The 19,527-nt window shown below is 45.9% G+C and overlaps 1 protein-coding gene across 1 annotated transcript in view; it reads left to right on the top strand.

Moving 5' to 3' along the window:
- SPATA16 (spermatogenesis associated 16) overlaps nucleotides 1-15,412 on the top strand; it is a 236,106-nt gene extending 220,694 nt beyond the window's left edge. The window contains exon 10 of the mRNA XM_084842071.1: nucleotides 15,082-15,412. Coding sequence (XP_084698197.1) covers nucleotides 15,082-15,204 — 123 coding nt within the window. The 3' untranslated portion in view covers nucleotides 15,205-15,412. The remainder of the gene's footprint in view (nucleotides 1-15,081) is intronic.
- The last annotated feature ends 4,115 nt before the right edge of the window (nucleotides 15,413-19,527 follow it).

The following is a 19,527-nucleotide window of genomic DNA, read 5'->3' as shown; positions in this document are numbered from 1 at the left end:
TTATGGCTCTTCCTCCTCCACTACAACAGGGTTGTTCTCACAACAGCAACCCTGTATGGTAGGGTAGGCTGAGAGTTAGTGTCATGAGCTTCATGGCTAAGTGGGGATTTGAACCTGGATCTACCTGGTCCTAGTCTAACACTCTAAGGGTGCGATCCTATACAAGTTTAGACAGAAACAAACTCTTACAACTCCCAGCATGCCCCAGCCAGCCATGCTGGCTGGGGCATGCTGGGAATTGTAGGACTTGTTTCTATCTAAACATACATAGGATTGCACCCTAACTCAGTCTTCTCCAGCCTGGCATCCTGCAGATGTGTTAGACAGCATCTCCCAACATTTTCAGGGAATGATGGGAGTTGTAGTCGAACACATCCGGATGGCACCAGCTTGGGGAACCACTACATCACCCCATCTCTTTCCTTACGCTGCCCCCAACCACTTTCTTCAGCTTCTCACACCACTCCAAGGCTCAAGGTACACTTGATGTTAATCCGTGTAATTTCTCCTCTGTCGTTTTCTTTTTCTTTTTTTTAATCTATAGCACCAGCCCAGGCTGGAATCTCCGAGAGGAGACTGATGGTGAAGGGTTATCCAAATAACCTCCTCACAATTTAATAATAAATGTATTTCCATGTATTTATACTAAAATGTATATTCTGCTCGTTGCCAAAGCAACATACCACCATGTAAAAACAAAAACAACAGTAAATGACATAATAAAAGAAGAAGAGGTAAGACGATCCAAGAGACAGGCATTTGCCGTGCTTGGACGGTACTCATAATCTGCAAACTGAGGCCACTGCCTCTCTCTGCTTCATGATAGAGCCATCCCTGGAAATGGATCTTTAGAACAGCTTTCCCCAACCTGGTGCCCGCCGGATGTTTTGGACTGCAGTTACCAGTATTCCTGACCATTGGCTATGCTTGCTGGCCCTAATGGGAGTTGGAAGTCCGAAATATCTGGAGAGCACCAGGTCAGAGAAAGCTGCTTTAGAACTTCAGGAGATGATCGTTAGGGAAAGAACTTCACCTCAGTGGTGGAGCACTTCCTTGGCGTGCAGATCCCAGGTTCAGTCCCTGGCAGCAGGTGATGTAAACATCCATCTCTGTAAAAGCCACTACTGGTCAGGGGACACAATGCTGCCTAGATCAGTGGCCTTCACTGTTTTCCAAGCAGGAGCCACTTTGGCTCTAGGCACCACCGCTGAGGCCACTTGGGGCCTTCCTGAGTCGGGGGGGGGGCTCCCCCCCCCCCGCAGTCAAGTGGCAACACTGTGCAGGACACTCGACTGGAGGCACTTTGGGGTCCGTCTTCCCCATCTGTCTCTGCCTCGTCCAAGCAAGGCCTCATCAGTCATTCACCAAGTCTCCAGGCAGACAAATTCCGACAGGCTCATTCAGGGTTGGGATGGATCCTTTTGTCATCACGAAGAGTGCTTTGCTTATTCAGTGCTGCAAAATGCTCCAGTACAGGTCCATCTCGCCCATGCATTCAGTTTCCCTCTACCTCCAGTGCTTGCCCACTGCAGCGAGCCAGTCACGTTACTCTTTGCCTCTTGGGCTCCTTTCCGCCACAGTGAGTTGGCTGATTGTTCCTGAGTTCCCCGCCCCCTCCCCCCACTTTGCAGCTTGTGTTAAAGTGCATGAAATCAGGCTGTTGTGAATGAAGAGTTCATCACCGCAGGAGGGGCATCAGCCTCGCAGAGGCAGTCTCGGAGGAACAATTCTGGTTCTGTTAGGTGTATGTTGTTGTAAGATGGCTGACTGACTGTAGTGAGAGGCTCTAGGCCTCAACTGTGATATATTTTAAATAAATAGGAAGCTGCCTTTATACTGTGTCACACCACTTGTCCATCTAGTCCAGTATTGTCAGCACTGACTGGCAGCAGCTCTCCAGGGTTTCAGGCAGGAGTTTTTCCAGCCCTACCTGGAGACGCTGGGGATTGAAACTGGAACAGTATGCATACTAAGTTACCGTCCTTCCAGCTGTTCCTTAGGCACTGTGTCTACGATTAGAGGAGTCTCCATTACAATATAGCTGAGGAAAAGAAGGTGTCCTGACTCCACAACCCCAGTGTCTCCACCAGTAGGCCAGATCACAGCAGCCAACCTAGCACTAAAGCAAACAACAAGCCAAAGCTATTGAGCCCTTGCTGAGAGTGAACAGCGACTGCAAAAAGAGTATCTGGTTTCGCACGATCACTGCAGCATGTGCCACCCGCCCTTTTGAATATTCAAGCTGTAGCGAGTGGTCACTGTGGTTTATCATGTCGTGCAAACTCAGTGAGGGTGACTTATGCCAGGGTTAAACAGCCCTCACATAACCCTACAACAGGGTTAAACAACCCTCGCATAACCTTACATCAGCCCATGACTTATGGGAGGGTTATTTATTTATTATTTAACCCTCACATTAACCACCCTTGCCATGTTTGCATGACACTATAAACCACAGCAACTGCCCACCGCAGCTTGAATATTCAAAATGGTCACCCGCGCATGCCGCAACCCACCTTTGGCTGCAGCAATCATGCAAACCGGCCTAATGAGTGAATAAATGAGAGAAAGAAGTGGAAAGTCGCATTTGAGAAGACTGGGAGTTGCCAATAGCCCTCGGGCCTTGCAATGAAGAACACTTAATTAGATGGGCAAATAGCCTGACACAAGGTGCTTCCAGACAAGGCTTTATTGTGCAACTTCACTTCCTTGTTCACAGAATTTTACTGGGGGCATCCAGACAATGTCTTCCATTTGTAGCCATCCCATTTTCTCCCACTGCTTCTTCCATCCTTTTTCTTTCCAGAAAAAAATCAGTGAAGAGGAAAAGGCAGAATAGCTGCATAAGGCTTTTTGTTTGGGAGCACTAGGAACTCTCGGACTGGAAGCATCCTCTGGCATAAGGCAGCTTCCTGTGTGCCTAGAAATCTCACATAGCAACTTGGATGCGGCATGGAGAGTGGTCACTTTCATTATTTAAATATTTATAGGCTGCTTTGGGGGCCCATATGAGGGCACCTGAAATGGCTCACAAACACTATTTGAAAAAGTAACAGTAAAATGAGATTTAAAAGGAACAACTAACTTGGGGAAAGAGAAAAACAGCCTCGAACAGCAACAAAAAGCAAAGCAACAAAAGCAAGCCCATCAAAACAGAAGCAGCAGCAATGAAAACACAGTTTTAATGCTCTTTCTGAGGACTGGGAGTTGTTGTTGTTGTTCAGTCATTCAGTCGTGTCCGACTCTTCGTGACCCCATGGACCATAGCATGCCAGGCCTCCCTGTCCTGCGCTCTCTCCCGCAGCATGCTCAAGTTCATATTCATTGCACCGGTGATGCTATCTAGCCATCTCATCCTCTGCCATCCCCTTCTCCTTTTGCCTTCAGTCTTTCCCAGCATCAGGGTCTTTTCCAGTGACTTTTCTCTTTGCATTAGGTGGCCAAAATATTGGAGCTTCAGCTTCAGTATCTGTCCTTCCAATGAGCACTCAGGGTTGATTTCCTTTAGGATGGACTGATTTGACCTCCTTGCAGTCCAGGGGACTCGTAAGAGTCTTCTCCAGCACCACAGTTCGAAAGCATCAATTCTTCGGCGCTCAGCCTTCCTTATAGTCCAGCTCTCACAGCCATACATTACTACTGGGAAAACCATAGCTTTGATTAGACGGACCTTTGTCGGCAAGGTGATATCTCTGCTTCTTACTATGCTGTCTAGGTTTGCCATAGCTTTCCTCCCAAGGAGCAAGCGTCTTTTAATTTCATGGCTACAGTCACTGTCTGCGGTGATCTTGGAGCCCAAGAAAGTAAAATCTGTCACTGCTTCCATTTCTTCCCCTTCTATATGCCAGGAAGTGATAGGGCCAGATGCCATGATCTTCGTTTTTTTAATGTTGAGTTTCAAACCAGCTTTTGCACTCTCCTCTTTCACCCTCAACAAGAGGCTCTTTAGATCCTCTTCGCTTTCTGCCATTAGGGTGGTATCGTCTGCATATCGGAGGTTATTGATAATTCTCCCAGCAATCTTAATTCCGACCTGTGATTCATCCAACCCGGCGTTTCTCATGATGTACTCTGCATTAAGTTAAATAAGCAGGGTGACAATATGCAGCCTTGTCGTACTCCTTTCCCAATTTTGAACCACTCAGTTGTTCCATATCTGGTTCTTACTGTTGCTTCTTGACCCTCGTACAGGTTTCTCAGGAGACAGGTAAGGTGGTCTGGTACTCCCATCACTTTAAGAATTTGCCACAGTTTGTTGTGATCCACACAATCAAAAGCTTTAGCGTAGTCAATGAAGCAGAAATAGACGTTTTTCTGGAATTCTCTTGCTTTCTCCATGATGCAGCGAATGTTGGTGATTTGATCTCTAGTTCCTCTGCCTCTTCGAAACCCAGCTTGTACTTCCGGTAGTTCTCGGTTCGCATACTGCTGAAGCCTAGCTTGTAGGATTTTGAGCATCACCTTGCTGGCATGCGAAATGAGCGCAATTGTGCGGTAGTTTGAACACTCTTTGGCGTTGCCCTTCTTTGGAATTGGAATGTAAACTGACCTTTTCCAGTCTTGCGGCCACTGTTGAGTGTTCCAAATTTGTTGGCATATTGAATGCAGCACTTTCACAGCATCATCTTTTAGGATTTTAAATAGCTCAGCTGGAATACTGTCATCTCCACTAGCTTTGTTGTTAGTAATGCTTCCTAAGGCCCACTTGACTTCACTCTCCAGGATGTCCGGCTCAAGTTCAGTGACCGCACTATCATGGCTATCAGGGACATTCAGATCTTTCCTGTATAGTTCTTCTGTGTATTCTTTCCACCTCTTCTTAATCTCATCTGCATCTGTTAGGTCCCTGCCTTCTTTGTCCTTGATCATGCCCGTCTTTGCACAAAACGTTCCCTTGAGATCTCCAATTTTCTTGAAGAGATCTCTAGTCTTTCCCATTCTGTTGTTTTCCTCCATTTCTTTGCATTGTTCATTTAAGAAGGCCTTCTTGTCTCTCCTTGCTATTCTCTGGAACTCTGCATTCAGTTGGATATATCTTCCCCTTTCGCCCTTGCTTTCCGCTTCCCTTCTTTCCTCAGCTACTTGTAAAGCCTCATCAGACAGCCACTTGGCTTTCTTGCATTTCTTTTTCTTTGGGATGGATTTTGTTGCTGCCTCCTGAACAATGTTACGGACCTCCGTCCATAGTTCCTCAGGCACTCTGTCTATCAGGTCTAATCCCTGAAATCTATTCCTCACCTCCACTGTATATTCATAAGGAATATGATTTAGGTCATACCTGAATGGTTTAGTGGTTTTCCCTACGTTCTTCAATTTAAGCCAAAATTTTGCAACAAGAAGCTCATGATCTGAGCCACAGTCAGCTCCAGGTCTTGTTTTGACTGACTGTATAGAGCTTCTCCATCTTTGGCTGCAAAGGACATAATCAATCTGATTTCGATATTGACCATCTGGTGATGTCCATGTGTAGAGTCGTCTCTTGTGCTGTTGGAAAAGAGTGTTTGCTATGATCAGCGTGTTCTCTTGGCAAAACTCTATTAGCTTTTGTCCTGCTTCATTTTGTACACCAAGGCCATGCCTGCCTGTTATCCCAGTGATTTCTTGACTTCCTACTTTAGCATTCCAATCCCCTATGATGAAGAGGACATCTTTTTTTGGTGTTAGTTCTAGAAGGTATTGTAGGTCTTCATAGAACCGATCAACCTCAGCTTCTTCGGCATCAGTGGTTGGGGCATAGACTTGAATTACTGTGATGTTGAATGGTTTGCCTTGGATTCTTACTGAGATCATTCTATCGTTTTTAAGATTGTACCCCAGTACTGCTTTTCCCACCCTTTTGTTGACTATGAGTGCTACTCCATTTCTTCTAAGGGATTCTTGCCCACAGTAGTAGATATGATGGTCACCTGAATTAAATTCGCCCATGCCTGTCCATTTTAGTTCACTGATTCCCAAGATGTCGATGTTCAATCTTGCCATCTCATGTTTGACCACCTCCAGCTTACCTTGATTCATTGATCTGACATTCCAGGTTCCTAAATAATATTGTTCTTTACAGCATCGGATTTTCTTTTCACCGCCAGACACATCCACAGCTGAGTGTCCTTTCGGCTTTGGCCCAGCCGCTTCACTCTTTCTGGCGCTACTTGGAAATACCCTCTGCTCTTCCCCAGTAGTATATTGGACACCTTCCGACCTGAGGGGCTCATCTTCCAGCGTCATACCTTTTAGCCTTGTGATACGTTCCATGGGGTTTTCTTGGCCAGAATACTGGAGTGGGTTGCCATTTCCTTCTCCAGTGGACCACATTTTGTCAGAACTCTCTGCCATGACCTGTCTGTCTTGGGTGGCCCTGCACGGCATAGCTCATGGCTTCACTGAGTTACGCAAGCCCCTTCGCCACAACAAGGCAGTGATCCATGAAGGGGGAGGACTGGGAGGGAAGGGGCTAAATGAGCATCTTGAAGGAGGGAGCCTAAGTGCCATCATCAAGAAGGCCCTGTCCCATGCATTTGTCAAGCGCACCTCAAAGCATGACAGGGCACAGTACAGAACTTGGTCACTAAAAGGCTAAATCTGCTCTTCTCTGAGCAGTCCTTTCTAGTTTTCAGTCAGAAACACTTTCACTGGAAACAGCCCAATCCCTGTGGCAGCAGTGTTGGCAGCTTCAATGAAGACCTGTTCTTTAATATCCCCTCCATTGCCACTTGCCAACTGCAGGTCTTCTACCTGACATCCAGGTCATACACTTTAAACATTTTCCACAAAGCAAAAAGTGCTGGCATTTCCCAAGGAGATGCACCATCACAGCTCTTCTTCTTTTCAAAGGCAAATAAACCGGCACCTTTAAAAAGGCAAACAGAGGGAAAGGGTGGACCGTCTCTCCTGCCCCACCCCACTGCCCAAGTTCGCTTTTTTAAATCCAATGTGCAGGGAGAAAGCCACCAATGAGCACTATAACTGCCTAACAGATATTGTTGTAGAATGTTTTCACCTAATGTCTTGTCAAAAGAATGAGTTTTGTGCAGGGGTGTGCGTGTGTGTGCACGTGCGTGTTTCTCCCCATTCTGTGCATGTGATATTTTGATGCTTGCACAGGCTGGTTACATGTAGTTTAATTACACAGCTTGATTGGCTTCAGTGCTACGACAGGAACTTCATCATATGTGGTGGTGACATAAAAAATCAGTTATGCCTCTCATAGTTCCACCCTTCACACACCACAATGGAGGGCAGTTATTCCAAAGTCTCATTTTGACAGATGAGATAGAAATAGAAAATACTACGGCCATAACTTGATGTATACCACTGACAATGGGATAACACAACCCAGGTGCTCTATTCTAGCTTTGTGTGACCCAAGGAATGGAGTTGTTTTATAATCCTACTGCTTTCCTGTTATCAAGTTGAGCAAGTCAAGTCATGAGGCAACAACATAATGGTGAGAGATGCTTCACACATTACACGCTAGGCAGAAACAGCCTTACCATGAAGCAGCATGATGCACTTGCTTCAGTCAGCAAATTGCAGATGAGGCAACATTGCCTTGCTTCCAGCCCCAGCCTTACCATGAAGAAATGTAAACCTATCTTTTTATGCTGCAAATTACAGAGTGAGATGGCGTTTCCTTCCCCTTCTATATTTGCACTTCAGTTCTAAAATGCTATCAAGTAGTAGTGTCTAGGATTAGAGAGCACCATTATTCCTTCATTTGGGGCAGTTAACGATCATGAAACCAAACAACAACAAAGTAACAAATAAACAAATACAACAACAGAATCAAAATAATGCAATATTAAACATTTAAAAGTTTAAAAATATTAAAAACATTGTGTTCAACAACATCTGGAGACCCAACGTTAGGAACCACTGCGACAGAGGGAGGAAACAGGCATGCAGAAAGGCAGAAGAGATGGGATGTACAAGTAAGTGTTGGGAATATTGCAACCTCGCTGCAAGTTCCTGGAAGGGGGCTGTGTTGCAGCAAGTTGGTTCATGGGAATTTTGAACAGAGCTAGCCTTAGGATCTCTATAGCCTACAATGTGGTTTCTTGTGGTTTCTGTTCTGCTTTTTGTTTTTACTCTGCTAATTGCCTTTCTAACAGGAGGCATCATTACTAAATCATACCATCAGTAAGCTGCCAGTATCTTCTGTTCAAGGCTGATCTCCCTCAAGCAGGTCCCTCAACAGCTTGAAAATCTCAGAATTAGCACAGTAAGGATCTGGAATTTGCACTGAGAGTATTCTGAGGTGTGAATGGACTGGGGGGCATTTCTCCAGTTTCTTACTACAAACAGGAATGTACAGTGGGCACAACCAGACAGAACTGATGTATGACTACTGGTCCCTCCTTGGTCTTTGGGAGCATACTGTCTGTCCCGTCATCTGTCCCCCACACACACACATACACAGCTCTGGTTGTCCGATGTTCCAATCATATGGGAGAAACAGCTCCATATTCACACCAGTATCACCCTTCCCAGAGCAGCAGGGGCAATGGTGGTATGAGGGAGAGTGTCTCTACACGAGGCATTTATCATGCACTCATGATTGTTCGCTCACAGACGTTTTTGGGTCCTTTTCATGGCATCGTCAACTTCTGATGCCTCTCCTGCAGTTTTCAAGCTGGAATCTGCCATTTTATAAAACCCTGAATATGTAATAATAAATCGAAATTGCGCAATAAAACAGCACCATCTGCTGGTGGAATAAATGAAACATATGGGAAGGAAACCGGCAGAAAGGGGGGGGAGTGTTAAATCCACAAAGACTCCAGAAGACAACGCCCCCAGTAATGCTGTGGGGGTTTTGCTAATGTGGAGAAGCCCTGAGAGCCACATTGTGGGCTCCTCCCTCGTGACCTGGCCCTTCCAACATTAATGGAGGAGTGGGGGCAGGGTGGACAACAGCTGCGGAAGTTTCCACAACCCTCAAGGGAACATCAGAAGTGACCCCAAGTCCCAATGCAAACAATGGATTGGGCCTAGCATATCCATTGAGACCAGCTATGGATGCAGCAGCCTGCCTGAAAAGAAATACTGGGGGCAGTATGGGCTTGTGGTTTCCTAAGAACTAAGCTAAATTTTTAACAATAGGAACAGCAGGAACTGGGGTCCAAGCTAAACTAGCATTTCATCCTGGCATTGCAACATCTCACTGATGCATGCAGCACATTACATATTCCTGTACCCGTTGTCCCACTGCTATTTCTGCCTCATTATGCCATTTTTTTCCCTGACCACTTTTATGATGACTTTTTTGGTGCTTGCAGTTTCCATGCGCTAAAAAGTCATGTGACTTCTAATCGAGAAGAACTATAACTTTTACCAGTGGGAGTGTCTTTAAATCTACAGAACCTGTTTTGCAACATTTTCCCCCACCTTTCCCATCCTCCCCAGTCTTTCTCCTCCTCCCCCCATTCCCTGTTCTTTCCTCATGAGGATTTTGATGGGATTTGCAGGCAGGAAATCTGTGATTTTGTGTGTATGGCTATTTTTCATTGCACATCTACACAGCTTTGCAGCTGTGAACATCTACACAATTTACTTATAAATTCCTACAAAGGTACCTACGCAGTTACTAGACTTTAAAAAAAGACAAAACTAGAAATGGCAGCATAACCTCCCCACCTTCTCTCCCTCCCCAATTCTTTCTCCTCTCCTCCCCCCGCCCCGCTTCCTCCCAGTTCTTGCTTTTTTCTTGCAAGGATTTGGATGTGATTTGTGGGCAGGAAATCCATTATTTTGGGGCGAGGCTATTTTTCACCATGCACCTACCCTGGGGCAGTAACCAATGCGGTCCTTACACCCCTACACCAGTTCCCTTCTGCCCCACTGATTCCAATGGGCAAGCAGCCCCCACCACTTCTACAACGACAATTTAGCACTTCCGGGGAGCACCCCAAAATAAGTAGAAACACTGGTTTCTACAACGGGGCAGGTCAGCAGAGTTCACATGAAGGAGTTCCGCCGACCTGTCCTGATCCAGAAGCAAGCATTTCTCTTCATTTCAGAGCTTCCTCATGGGTCCTGCTTGCTCAACGAAATCAGCAAGGACCCATCACTTGCGGGAGGGAATTGGCAGGGCAGAAAGGAATCGGCAGGGGCATAAGCGCCCCATTGGATACTGCCCTAGGTTCCCTGCTGTGAATAACTGCACCATTTATTTTTAAAACTAGATTCCTGCACTTCTGCCAAGGTACGCATGTAGTTAGCAGACTCAAAAAGTAAAAAATCAACCTGAAACAGCAGCATGCCTCCCCATTTCTCTGACAATTGCAGCGCTATTCTGTGGCTTCTAGCATGTGCTCACACTATAAACACAAACAATTTAACACACCTGAACTTTCAAGCTCTTCCTACTTCTCCCACAATTACAACAATATGCATTGGTATGTGGCACTTGACCAGGTTATGAACAGAGTGGATACTACGCTGTATTCATTAACATGAGCCCCCAGGTATTTTGTGTTTCCAAAACATACCAGCACTGCAATGCCTCACAAACAAAAGCAGCTCCAGTGTAAATCCTACCTGGGTTTCCACTTTTATTCCTCCTGTTCTTATTCTGAAACCATTAAAAAAATTAAAACATAGAATCATAGGGCTGGAAGGGGCCTACAAGACCATCGAGTCCAACCCCCTGCTCCATGCAGGAAGCCTGATTCCCAGGTGGTCTCCCATCCAAGTATTAACCAGGGCTGACCCTGCTTAGTTTCTGAGATCAGACAAGATCAAATGTCTCAGTGCGTAGGGCTTCAGGGCATGTATATATCCCCCTGTCAAAGTGTCTTACAAACAAACAATAAAAAAAGAATCTACAATGATATCTCATGAAAACAGCAAACTAACATACAAAACCCCAAAAAGTTGACAGCAGCAATAGAATTCTCATCCCAGCTCATCGAAGGCCAAGGCGAATAGAAGGGTTTTAATTCTCACTTGGAAAGATAGAAGAGAGGGTACCAAATGGACATTTTTTTTTATTTTGCATTTTTACCCCACTCTCCAGCTCCCAGAGGGGAGCTCCCAGAGGGGCTTACAAAGTTTAATAGTAAGACAGGCCCTGCCCTCAGGCGTACAGTCTAAAAGACATGACACAAAAGGAAAAGGGATTGGGAGGGAGAAGGAAATAATGAGGGCACAACCATGAGAGAAGGCCCAATTCCTGGTTGCCACCCACCTAACCTATTATCATGAAGGAGGGGAGTCTGGATCAGCACGATGAAGATCTTAACTAAGCAGGTGGCTTCACGTAGTAGACACTTGTCCACTAGGTACCATATGACTGTTAACACCATATGATTTACATGGAATAACCTGAGCTATGGGGAAATCTTGTTAAAATTGAGTTGTTTAAGCCTTGCCAAACAACTGTGGCTCAGTGGGTAGAGCCCCTGCTTTGCATGCAGAAGGTCCCAGGTTCAATCCCCGGCATCTCCAGGCAGGGCTGGAAAAACTCCTGCCTGAAACCCTGGAGAGCTGCTGCCAGCCAGTGTCCGCAATACTAGGCTAGATGGACCCATGGACTCAGGATGAGGCAGCTCCGTACATTCCTTGTGACTTCATTTTAGCCATGTGAAATGGAGCCACTTAAGCCATGCTAGTAGTTTAACAGAACAGCACCCCATTGCTACCTGCTATTGTATACATTATCAAAAGCATTTTCACAGAAGCAGCCCCAAATGTGTAAGCCCTATCTTTAGATAGCTGCAACAATAGGCACATTGTATTGAGATGGATTCATATTCTGCCAGTCCGTTATGACTACACACACACACCCCAGACTGATGTCAGAGTGATGCATTCATCTAATTTTATTTTTTAGGAAAAGGGACTGAGCAGTTTACAATCCAGTAAGAACCGATCTTCTGTTCCTGTATCTCAGAATGGAGGCAATGGGGTGGCTTGGTGTATAATTAATTGCAAACTCACAGCTAGCTTGTGTTCACTTTATCAGGCCATTTGCATTTCTGAGAATAGTGATGCCTATGAATAAACATGAATGATGGCTATATGCAGCTATGTAAGTGTGTGTGTGTGCGTGTGTGTGTGTGTGTGTGTGTGTGTGCGCGCATGTGCGCAGTTTTCATACAGAACACCTGGATGCTGTCCTCATCTGTACATATAAAGATACTCTTTGAAATTGTTTTATAGCTGTTCATGATATATGTGGGGGGAAGAGAGGGAGATAGGCATTTCAATATGCCACTTATTAAAATAATTATTAGTTTGTTCTTGAAGAAGATGGATGGCAACTGCAAGAATTATTTTTTGGCATCCTTTATTCTTTTACTGAGCCCCTCTGGTGAATGATATTTCTCAGGAAAATGTATTTATTCAGAACTTCATTTTGATTTAATAGAAAAATGGTTCTTGCCATGGTGGTATGGAATGCACATTTTTCTCCCTGCACTGACTTTCAGCTTGCAAACACCAGAAGCTACAGCTCTTTTGTTAGCATTCTCTTCTTATCAGGAAAACTTGCTCAAGATTAATTTTTCCGGCGTGCCTTCCTTTTAAAGTGGCTGTTTTTCAATGCCAGTTAAAGACAGCATTTTGATAAATTCCCTACGGCAGTGTGCACAGGCTGAAAGAAGGCACTATTGTCACATCAGGAAATAACAGATCCCATATCAGGAAAATAACAGATGCCTTACCAAGGGGGGGAAAGGAATACTACATGTGCATCCACATACAAGCGCATCCACACACAGCATGATTTGGCAAATGCAGCAGACTATTCCATTTTTTTTTAAGTGGGGGGTGGAGAGGGGCAAATGGCAACGTTTCATACAGACTTACACCCTTATGGTACTGTACGCTGCCTAGAAAACATTGGTATTGGGCCACATTTAAATGTAGTCAACAAATAAATCAAATATGTTCATAATGACTTTGGTGAAAGGTATCATGACAAGAGCCTGCCTTTTAAACCACACAAGAGTAACTGCACTCATGTGCGCAGTTCAAACCAACCAAGAGTCTAAAGCAGGGATGGGGAACTTCAGAGGGGTCGAGGGGCAGATCACCCCTCCCTCGGGTGCACGCGCACAGACTGAATGACTCAAGGGGCAGGGGCCTCTTCCTGACCTTAGGGGCAAAGTCACACCCCTTGATGTCAATTCAACTTTGGTGCACGTCAGAGAAAAACCACATGTACTGAAGCCTCCTTGGCCAAGGCGTTGGGTGGATGACTGCCCTTCCACGCTACACCTTGGTAGGGGCGACTTCACCTGCTCCACACCTTCCCCTATTGGGGGGGATGTGTCGTGGGCAAAGCACTTCACACTAAGGGGCCATTCAGACAACACGCTAACCCACACTCAGTGGTTGGGTGTGGGTTGTTGAACCATGCATTGTTTGTTGAACCGTGGGTTAGCGTGTTGTCTAAACGTCTGCAGTGTGGCTTGTTAACCACCCAGAACAACCCAACAACAAACCATGGGTTCCCAGGGAGGCTTGTTCAAGAAAATAAGCCATGCTACATCATTAACAAACAATCCTGAAGATGTTCAGACAACACGCTAAGCCACGGTTCAACAAACAACCCACGGTTCAACAACAACTCACACTCAACCACTGAGTGTGGATTAGCATGTTGTCTGAACAGCCCCAAAATAAGAGGAATCTCCCTGTTATCTGAGATCAGTGCTCAGAGATAACAGCAGGGGTTCCCCCACTCGACCCCCCAACTGGGAGGGGAGGCAGTGCTCAGGGGAATCCCCACTGTTATCTCTGAACAAGCAACTGATATAACAGGGGGATTCCCCTCCCCACTCCCTCCACAATCCCCCATAAGCCTCCAGAAAGCAGGTGCAGGGCTTGGAGATGGGGTGGGACCTGCAGAGGGAGTCCCATCATCCATGGGCAGGATGGGAATCCTCTGTAGGCCACCTTAGGCCCATGAGCAGAAGGTTCCCCATCCCTGGTCTAAAGGCCTGTCTACCCTACAGATCTAAACCAGTTTCTAAGTACATTTAATGGTCTTGGCATTCAACCAAGGACAGCCTGAGAAGGTTGTTCTCTGATAGGATGGGACTAGGGATTTGTAACTGTTGATTTGCCATGATTGCAATTCCTAAGATTGACTGGAGGAACCTGAGACAGCATAACTGTTTCCAGCCTGTTTACATTTATAGAATGGAAGCGGAAGTCGCTAACAGGTAATTCTTTGCACCATCTCAGAACAACAATACCCATTATTCCTTTAAACCGGTTTCAAAATTATTTAAATTTGTAAGATAGGATAATCTTTTGACTTGAATATCTTTTTGACTGACACCAGCCTCTCTTGGAGTTATTTGGTCCAGGAAATTACCTTAATATAGGGGCCAGAGGATATGCCATGGTGAGAACCTCTCATTGCCTAAGCAGCCTTCCCCAGTCTGGGGTCGTCCTGATGTTTTTGACTGTAACTCCCATCTGCCCCAACTGCTAGGATTGATGAGAGTTGTAGTTGAAAACATCTGGACATACCCAGGTTGGGGAAGGTTGGTAAGACCTGTCTATCCCAACCTGGCTCAGGGCACAATCCTATGCATGTTTAGACAGAAACTGGGGCCCAACTCCCAGCTGGGGCCTACTGGCTGGAGCATGCTGGGAGTTGAAGGCCTTTTTTTCTGTCTAAACACGCGTAGGATTGTGCCTTTAATTGAACATGATGCCTTTTAAACATGTGAATGCAAGAAGTTAGGTAGCCTCTCTTCAAAGGTGGAGGCAATCTATTTATTTTCCGAGAATAACATCCAAAGAAAAGTCACACATACATCCTGTTGTTTTCCTACCATTTGCGCTTACCCTCTTATTTTGATCAAAGTGGGCACTACATCTCAGACTCTACTCCCCATCTGTGAAATAGGAACACGAGATACCAAATTCACACAGTGGGTATGAAATGTGCCTTTGGGAAAGAATTTGTGCATCATCATTGTCATCGTCGTCATCATCATCCAATCTTTACCAACTCAACCATTTCATTTTGAAGGGGAAGTAATCCATGTAACAAAGAACACTGAATACCTGCAAGCAGGTGGATGCTGCATTGTTTGACAGCCCATATCCTTTTATGTTTGCCTGCAGGTTGGAATAATAGAAGACTTCTTATACCAATTAGAAGATAGTTTCTTAAAGACCAAAAAACTCAGAACAGCGAGGAGGCAGAAAATGAAAATGAAGCGGCTTCAAAGCGAACAGCCGTGCTAGGCCTACTGGGGGAAAAGAGGCTCTCATCCTGCACCAGAGAAGGCAACAGAGGACATTTATATAGCAGGGATTTGACAGCTGGGACAACAAAGCCTGGCCTTCAAATTAATGAGGTGTCCCCTCCGTACAGCTCATCTTTAGCAACAAGCTTCTGCACTTCATTAGTCTCCTCTGACAGGAATAAACGTTCATGGGATGCTTGACTGGGTTCTTATGCCAAATGGTCTTGTTTATTCAAACCTGGTAGGGAATTTGGATCGCTGCAACATTCCCTATTTTAGGCGCAATCCGATTGGTGGGGTCCTGCACGAGTCTTCCCATTCACATCCGTGGGTCTTTTCCAGGAGAAGATGCCCATTAGAGGGAACAACCTTTTAATCCAGGAGGGCGCAAAGCGGGTTGTCTCTTCTACAGAAATTGAATTGACATGCAGGCCACTCACATAAGAACATAGAATGCTTTGACCATAGCTGCTTTCCCAGCATGTAGGCCAGGTTTGCACAACTCCTGACCCACCAAGCTGAACTCGACCTACTAGTGGTGTAGTGGTAAACTTTGCAGTGCAGATGCTCATCATGACAGCCTCCATAGCCACGCCACCAAGGAGAGTCCAAAAATGCAGGCAGCTGTGTTGATCCATATTAAAACACCAGGGCTTCTTCACTCAGAGATTTTATCCCACTATTGGGAATGGTTACTCATGGAAGTTTGCGGATCTTTCAGATGACGCCATCAATCTCCAGGGCGTCTTCTGCACTAAATGAACTTTATTCCATTTTTTAAAAGATTGGAGATAATGAGCTATCAAATTACCATGCTTGAGTTCTGCTTCAGTTCCCTCAGTGAAAAGAGGAAATCCCACAATAAGAGGAGCTAGACCACAGCGCTATCTAGCAGCTGTATAATGAAACATATCAAAGACTCAGATAAGGGGGGAAAGGAGGGGGAAAGGGGGGAAGGAAGCGCGTGTAAAGGGAGGCTGTCGTGATCCTGCATTTAAAATGGAAGCAGAAAGCCCTGTTTTAAATGCGGGATTTTAGGCTGGTGTAGAGATGCTCCAGGTCTAGCAGTTTTCATCTCCACCAGGAGCAGGACTTCTGTAAAGTGAATTCCCCATTCAAGACCAAGCCATCCCCAAATACTTTGCATTGCAACAGCAGTAGCTGACACCAATATAGTGTTGCTGGGAAAACCTGTTTCCTCCCATCTGCATAGATGATGCAGCTGAGATGATTGCAGCTAAGCTCAGAGGGAAGAGGGAAGTCTGAAGGGGATGTCAGATGACATCGCTGTCCCTGCCAATCAAAATGTCCTGGCACTACGAGCCTGTGAACCCTGACTCCACTACACCACTGGTCATACACCTTTAAGGGCGCAATCCTTTGCATGTTTAGACAGAACAAAGTGCTACAACTCCCAGCATTCCCCAGCCAGCAGTGCTTTTTCTGTCTAAACATGCATAGGGTTGCCCCCTTAAGGGCGCAATCCTATGCATGTTTAGACAAAGAAAAGGCCTACAACTCCCAGCATGCCCCATGCAGCATTGCTGGCTGGGGCATGCTGGGAGTTGTAGGCCTTTTCTCTGTCTAAACTTGCATAGGATTGTGCCCTTAATCACCCAAATGCAGCAGGAGACAAGGCAGCTACGAATTCTCCTTCCTTTCACCTGTGTCCCACCCCCACACCCCAGCATCTGTGGTATAGTGGAGCCAGAGTTCACAGGGACACAATGCCAGAACGTTACAATTCGCAGGGTTGCTGATGTCATCTGCCGCCCCACAGTCCCACCCTTTCTGTCTGAGCTTAGCTGCAATCCTCACAGTTGCTAGTGGGAAATGTGTTTTCCCATCAGTGATGTTCCCTGTTGCAATGCTAAGTATCTGGGGGGTGTCTTGGTCTTGAATGGCCAATTAAGCCCCATTAGGGAAGTCTAGGGGTGGGGATTACATGATCGTCCCTGCTAATCCCAGCCCGTGCAGCATTTCTGGGCAGTACTGGCACCATTGCACCCCTGATGCATGTCGAGCAGCCTTCTGCAACATGGTGCCCTCCAGATTTCCATCAGTCCCAGCCAGCTGGGCCAAAGTTTAGAAATGATGGGAATTGTAGCCCAAAATATCTGGAGGGCACCAGGTTGGGGAAGGCTGATGGAGGGCAAGGCAGTCGGCAGAATACCCTGTCCTAGCTCATTGCTCAGGGTCTTGTGTGCCTTTACGGACCATAGAAGCTGCAGAGGACAATGTGCAAGGTGCAACCTGGTTCACAGGTCAATGATCACCTGGTTCACAGGTCAAATCCTGGTTCACATCAGTGTGCAACCTGGTTCAATGTGCAGTGTGCAACCTGATTCACACAGGCACTCCATCATCATCACCACAGTTCATCACATTTGTATCTGCTGTTGCACCAAGGAGCACAGTGTGGCATACGGAAGGTGATCATATTTTATCTTCACAACAACCTTGTAAAGGTAGGTTAGGCTGAAAGCTCATGCCTGGCCCATGGGCACCCTGTGAGCTTCATGGACAAGAAAAGGCTTGATCCCATATGGGGAAGGAAAAAATGGGTAATGGCATCATTCTCCTTCTTGCTTCCCCCAAGCCTTGGCCCAAACTGTCATTGGGCCATAGGCTAGGACCCCTACATCTCAACAACTGGCGCTGATGCCCTTGTACTTAACTTTTCCCTTCCAGCCATAGGGTTATATCCAGTGTTGATCTATGAGCTTTTCTACATGAGGCATTTGTTGTGGCATCAGTCCCTACTCACAATTGTTTATGGGTTCTTTAGACGATGTCATGATCCTCCAGTTTCACTTGTTTGTAAACAGCACTTTCCTTGAGTTTTTTTTACAGCAGGGAAAATGGGCTATTATTTCCAAGGGCGAAAGAAAGTGCAATTTCCTTTTGTGTATTTGTGCTATTGTGCTATACCACAGTGCCGCCTAGAGGTTATGTAGTGGAAAAGCAGGGAAGGAGACTCTCCTCAGTTATGTTCGAATCTCAATTCTGGGACGAAAGTAGATGCAGTGGATTAACAGCCTCGTGTAGAAAGGCCCTAATTTAAGTCCCATTCATTTTACTCTAACATTGGATACAGCCCATAGACAGCAAATGTCTTTTGACAGAGGTGTGCAATTTCTATCTCCTACTTCTAGGCAGGGGAGAACAACCCATGGACTGTGGCTGCATGCACTCCCCCCCCAGGTCTTTTCTGCAGCCCCCCATGAAGTATCACTGCCAATCCCATCCCCTGCCCCACTGCCAGTTTACCACTCTATTTGTTGCCACTGCTAACAATCCCACTGCGATCACCGATACTGCCACTGCTGATTTCACTCTCTCCGCTGCTGATCACACATCCACTTTCCTCCAATGACACCCAGCATCACTGCTGCCAGGGTTTGGGTCACTGCCATTGCTGCTGACTTGCCTTCTGAGAGGACACCCTGGCAGCCACTTTCCAAGGGCTTTGTGACTCCTGCTTTGTGAATGCTGCTGCTGGTGAAACTGACAGGCTGCCCTCTGACCCAACAAGTCAGTTAAAACAGAAAAAGTGCTTGCCGAGTAACTTGGGTTGTCACAAGTGTGTTGCTCCAATGGTCACATGCCAATTACAGTGTGGCTTTATTTTAGACCCTATGTTTGTTAGGATAACACAATTGTTGCTGTCATATTTTTTATTGTTGTTGCTGTTGTTAAATTTATTAAATTAATTTCTATTTCACCCAATAGCCAAAGCTCTCTGGGAAGTTCACAAAAAATACACATCACAATACAAGATAGTAAAAACATAACATAAAAATCTCTAACATTCAAAATTTAAAACAATTTAAACAGCTAAAACAGTTACAATAAGATGCTGGACCTGATCAAAACAACTGACATAAATGCCTCATCGCATGCCTGGGAGTAGAGGGCAGTCTTAACCTGGTGCTGAAAAGATGACAGTGTCAGCACCAGGCAGACTTCAGCAAGTAGAGAATTCTGTACCTAGAGGGCCACCCCTGAGAAGGCCCTCTCGCTTGACGCCACCTTCCAAGCCTCCCTCGGAGGAGGTGTTCAGGCCCCATAGCCACACCCTCAAGGACAGTCCAAAAATGCAAGCAGCTGCATTGATCCATATCAACAAACCAGTTCTAGCAGTTTTCATCTCCACCAGGACTAGGACTTCCATAAAGCGAATAGGTTTTCACTGCCCACTCGACACCAAGACACCCCAAAATATTTTGTGTTACAACAGGGATAGCTCAAAACAATATATTATTGCTGGGAAAATCCATCCTGCCCCCTGTCCAGCTACTGTGAGGATTGCAGCGAAGTT

Source organism: Heloderma suspectum, chromosome 3 (genome assembly GCF_057233095.1).
Source record: "Heloderma suspectum isolate Gila_16-S chromosome 3, 16-S_ref, whole genome shotgun sequence".
Taxonomy (NCBI): Eukaryota; Metazoa; Chordata; class Lepidosauria; order Squamata; family Helodermatidae; genus Heloderma; species Heloderma suspectum.
This window is presented reverse-complemented; position numbering and strand designations above follow the sequence as displayed.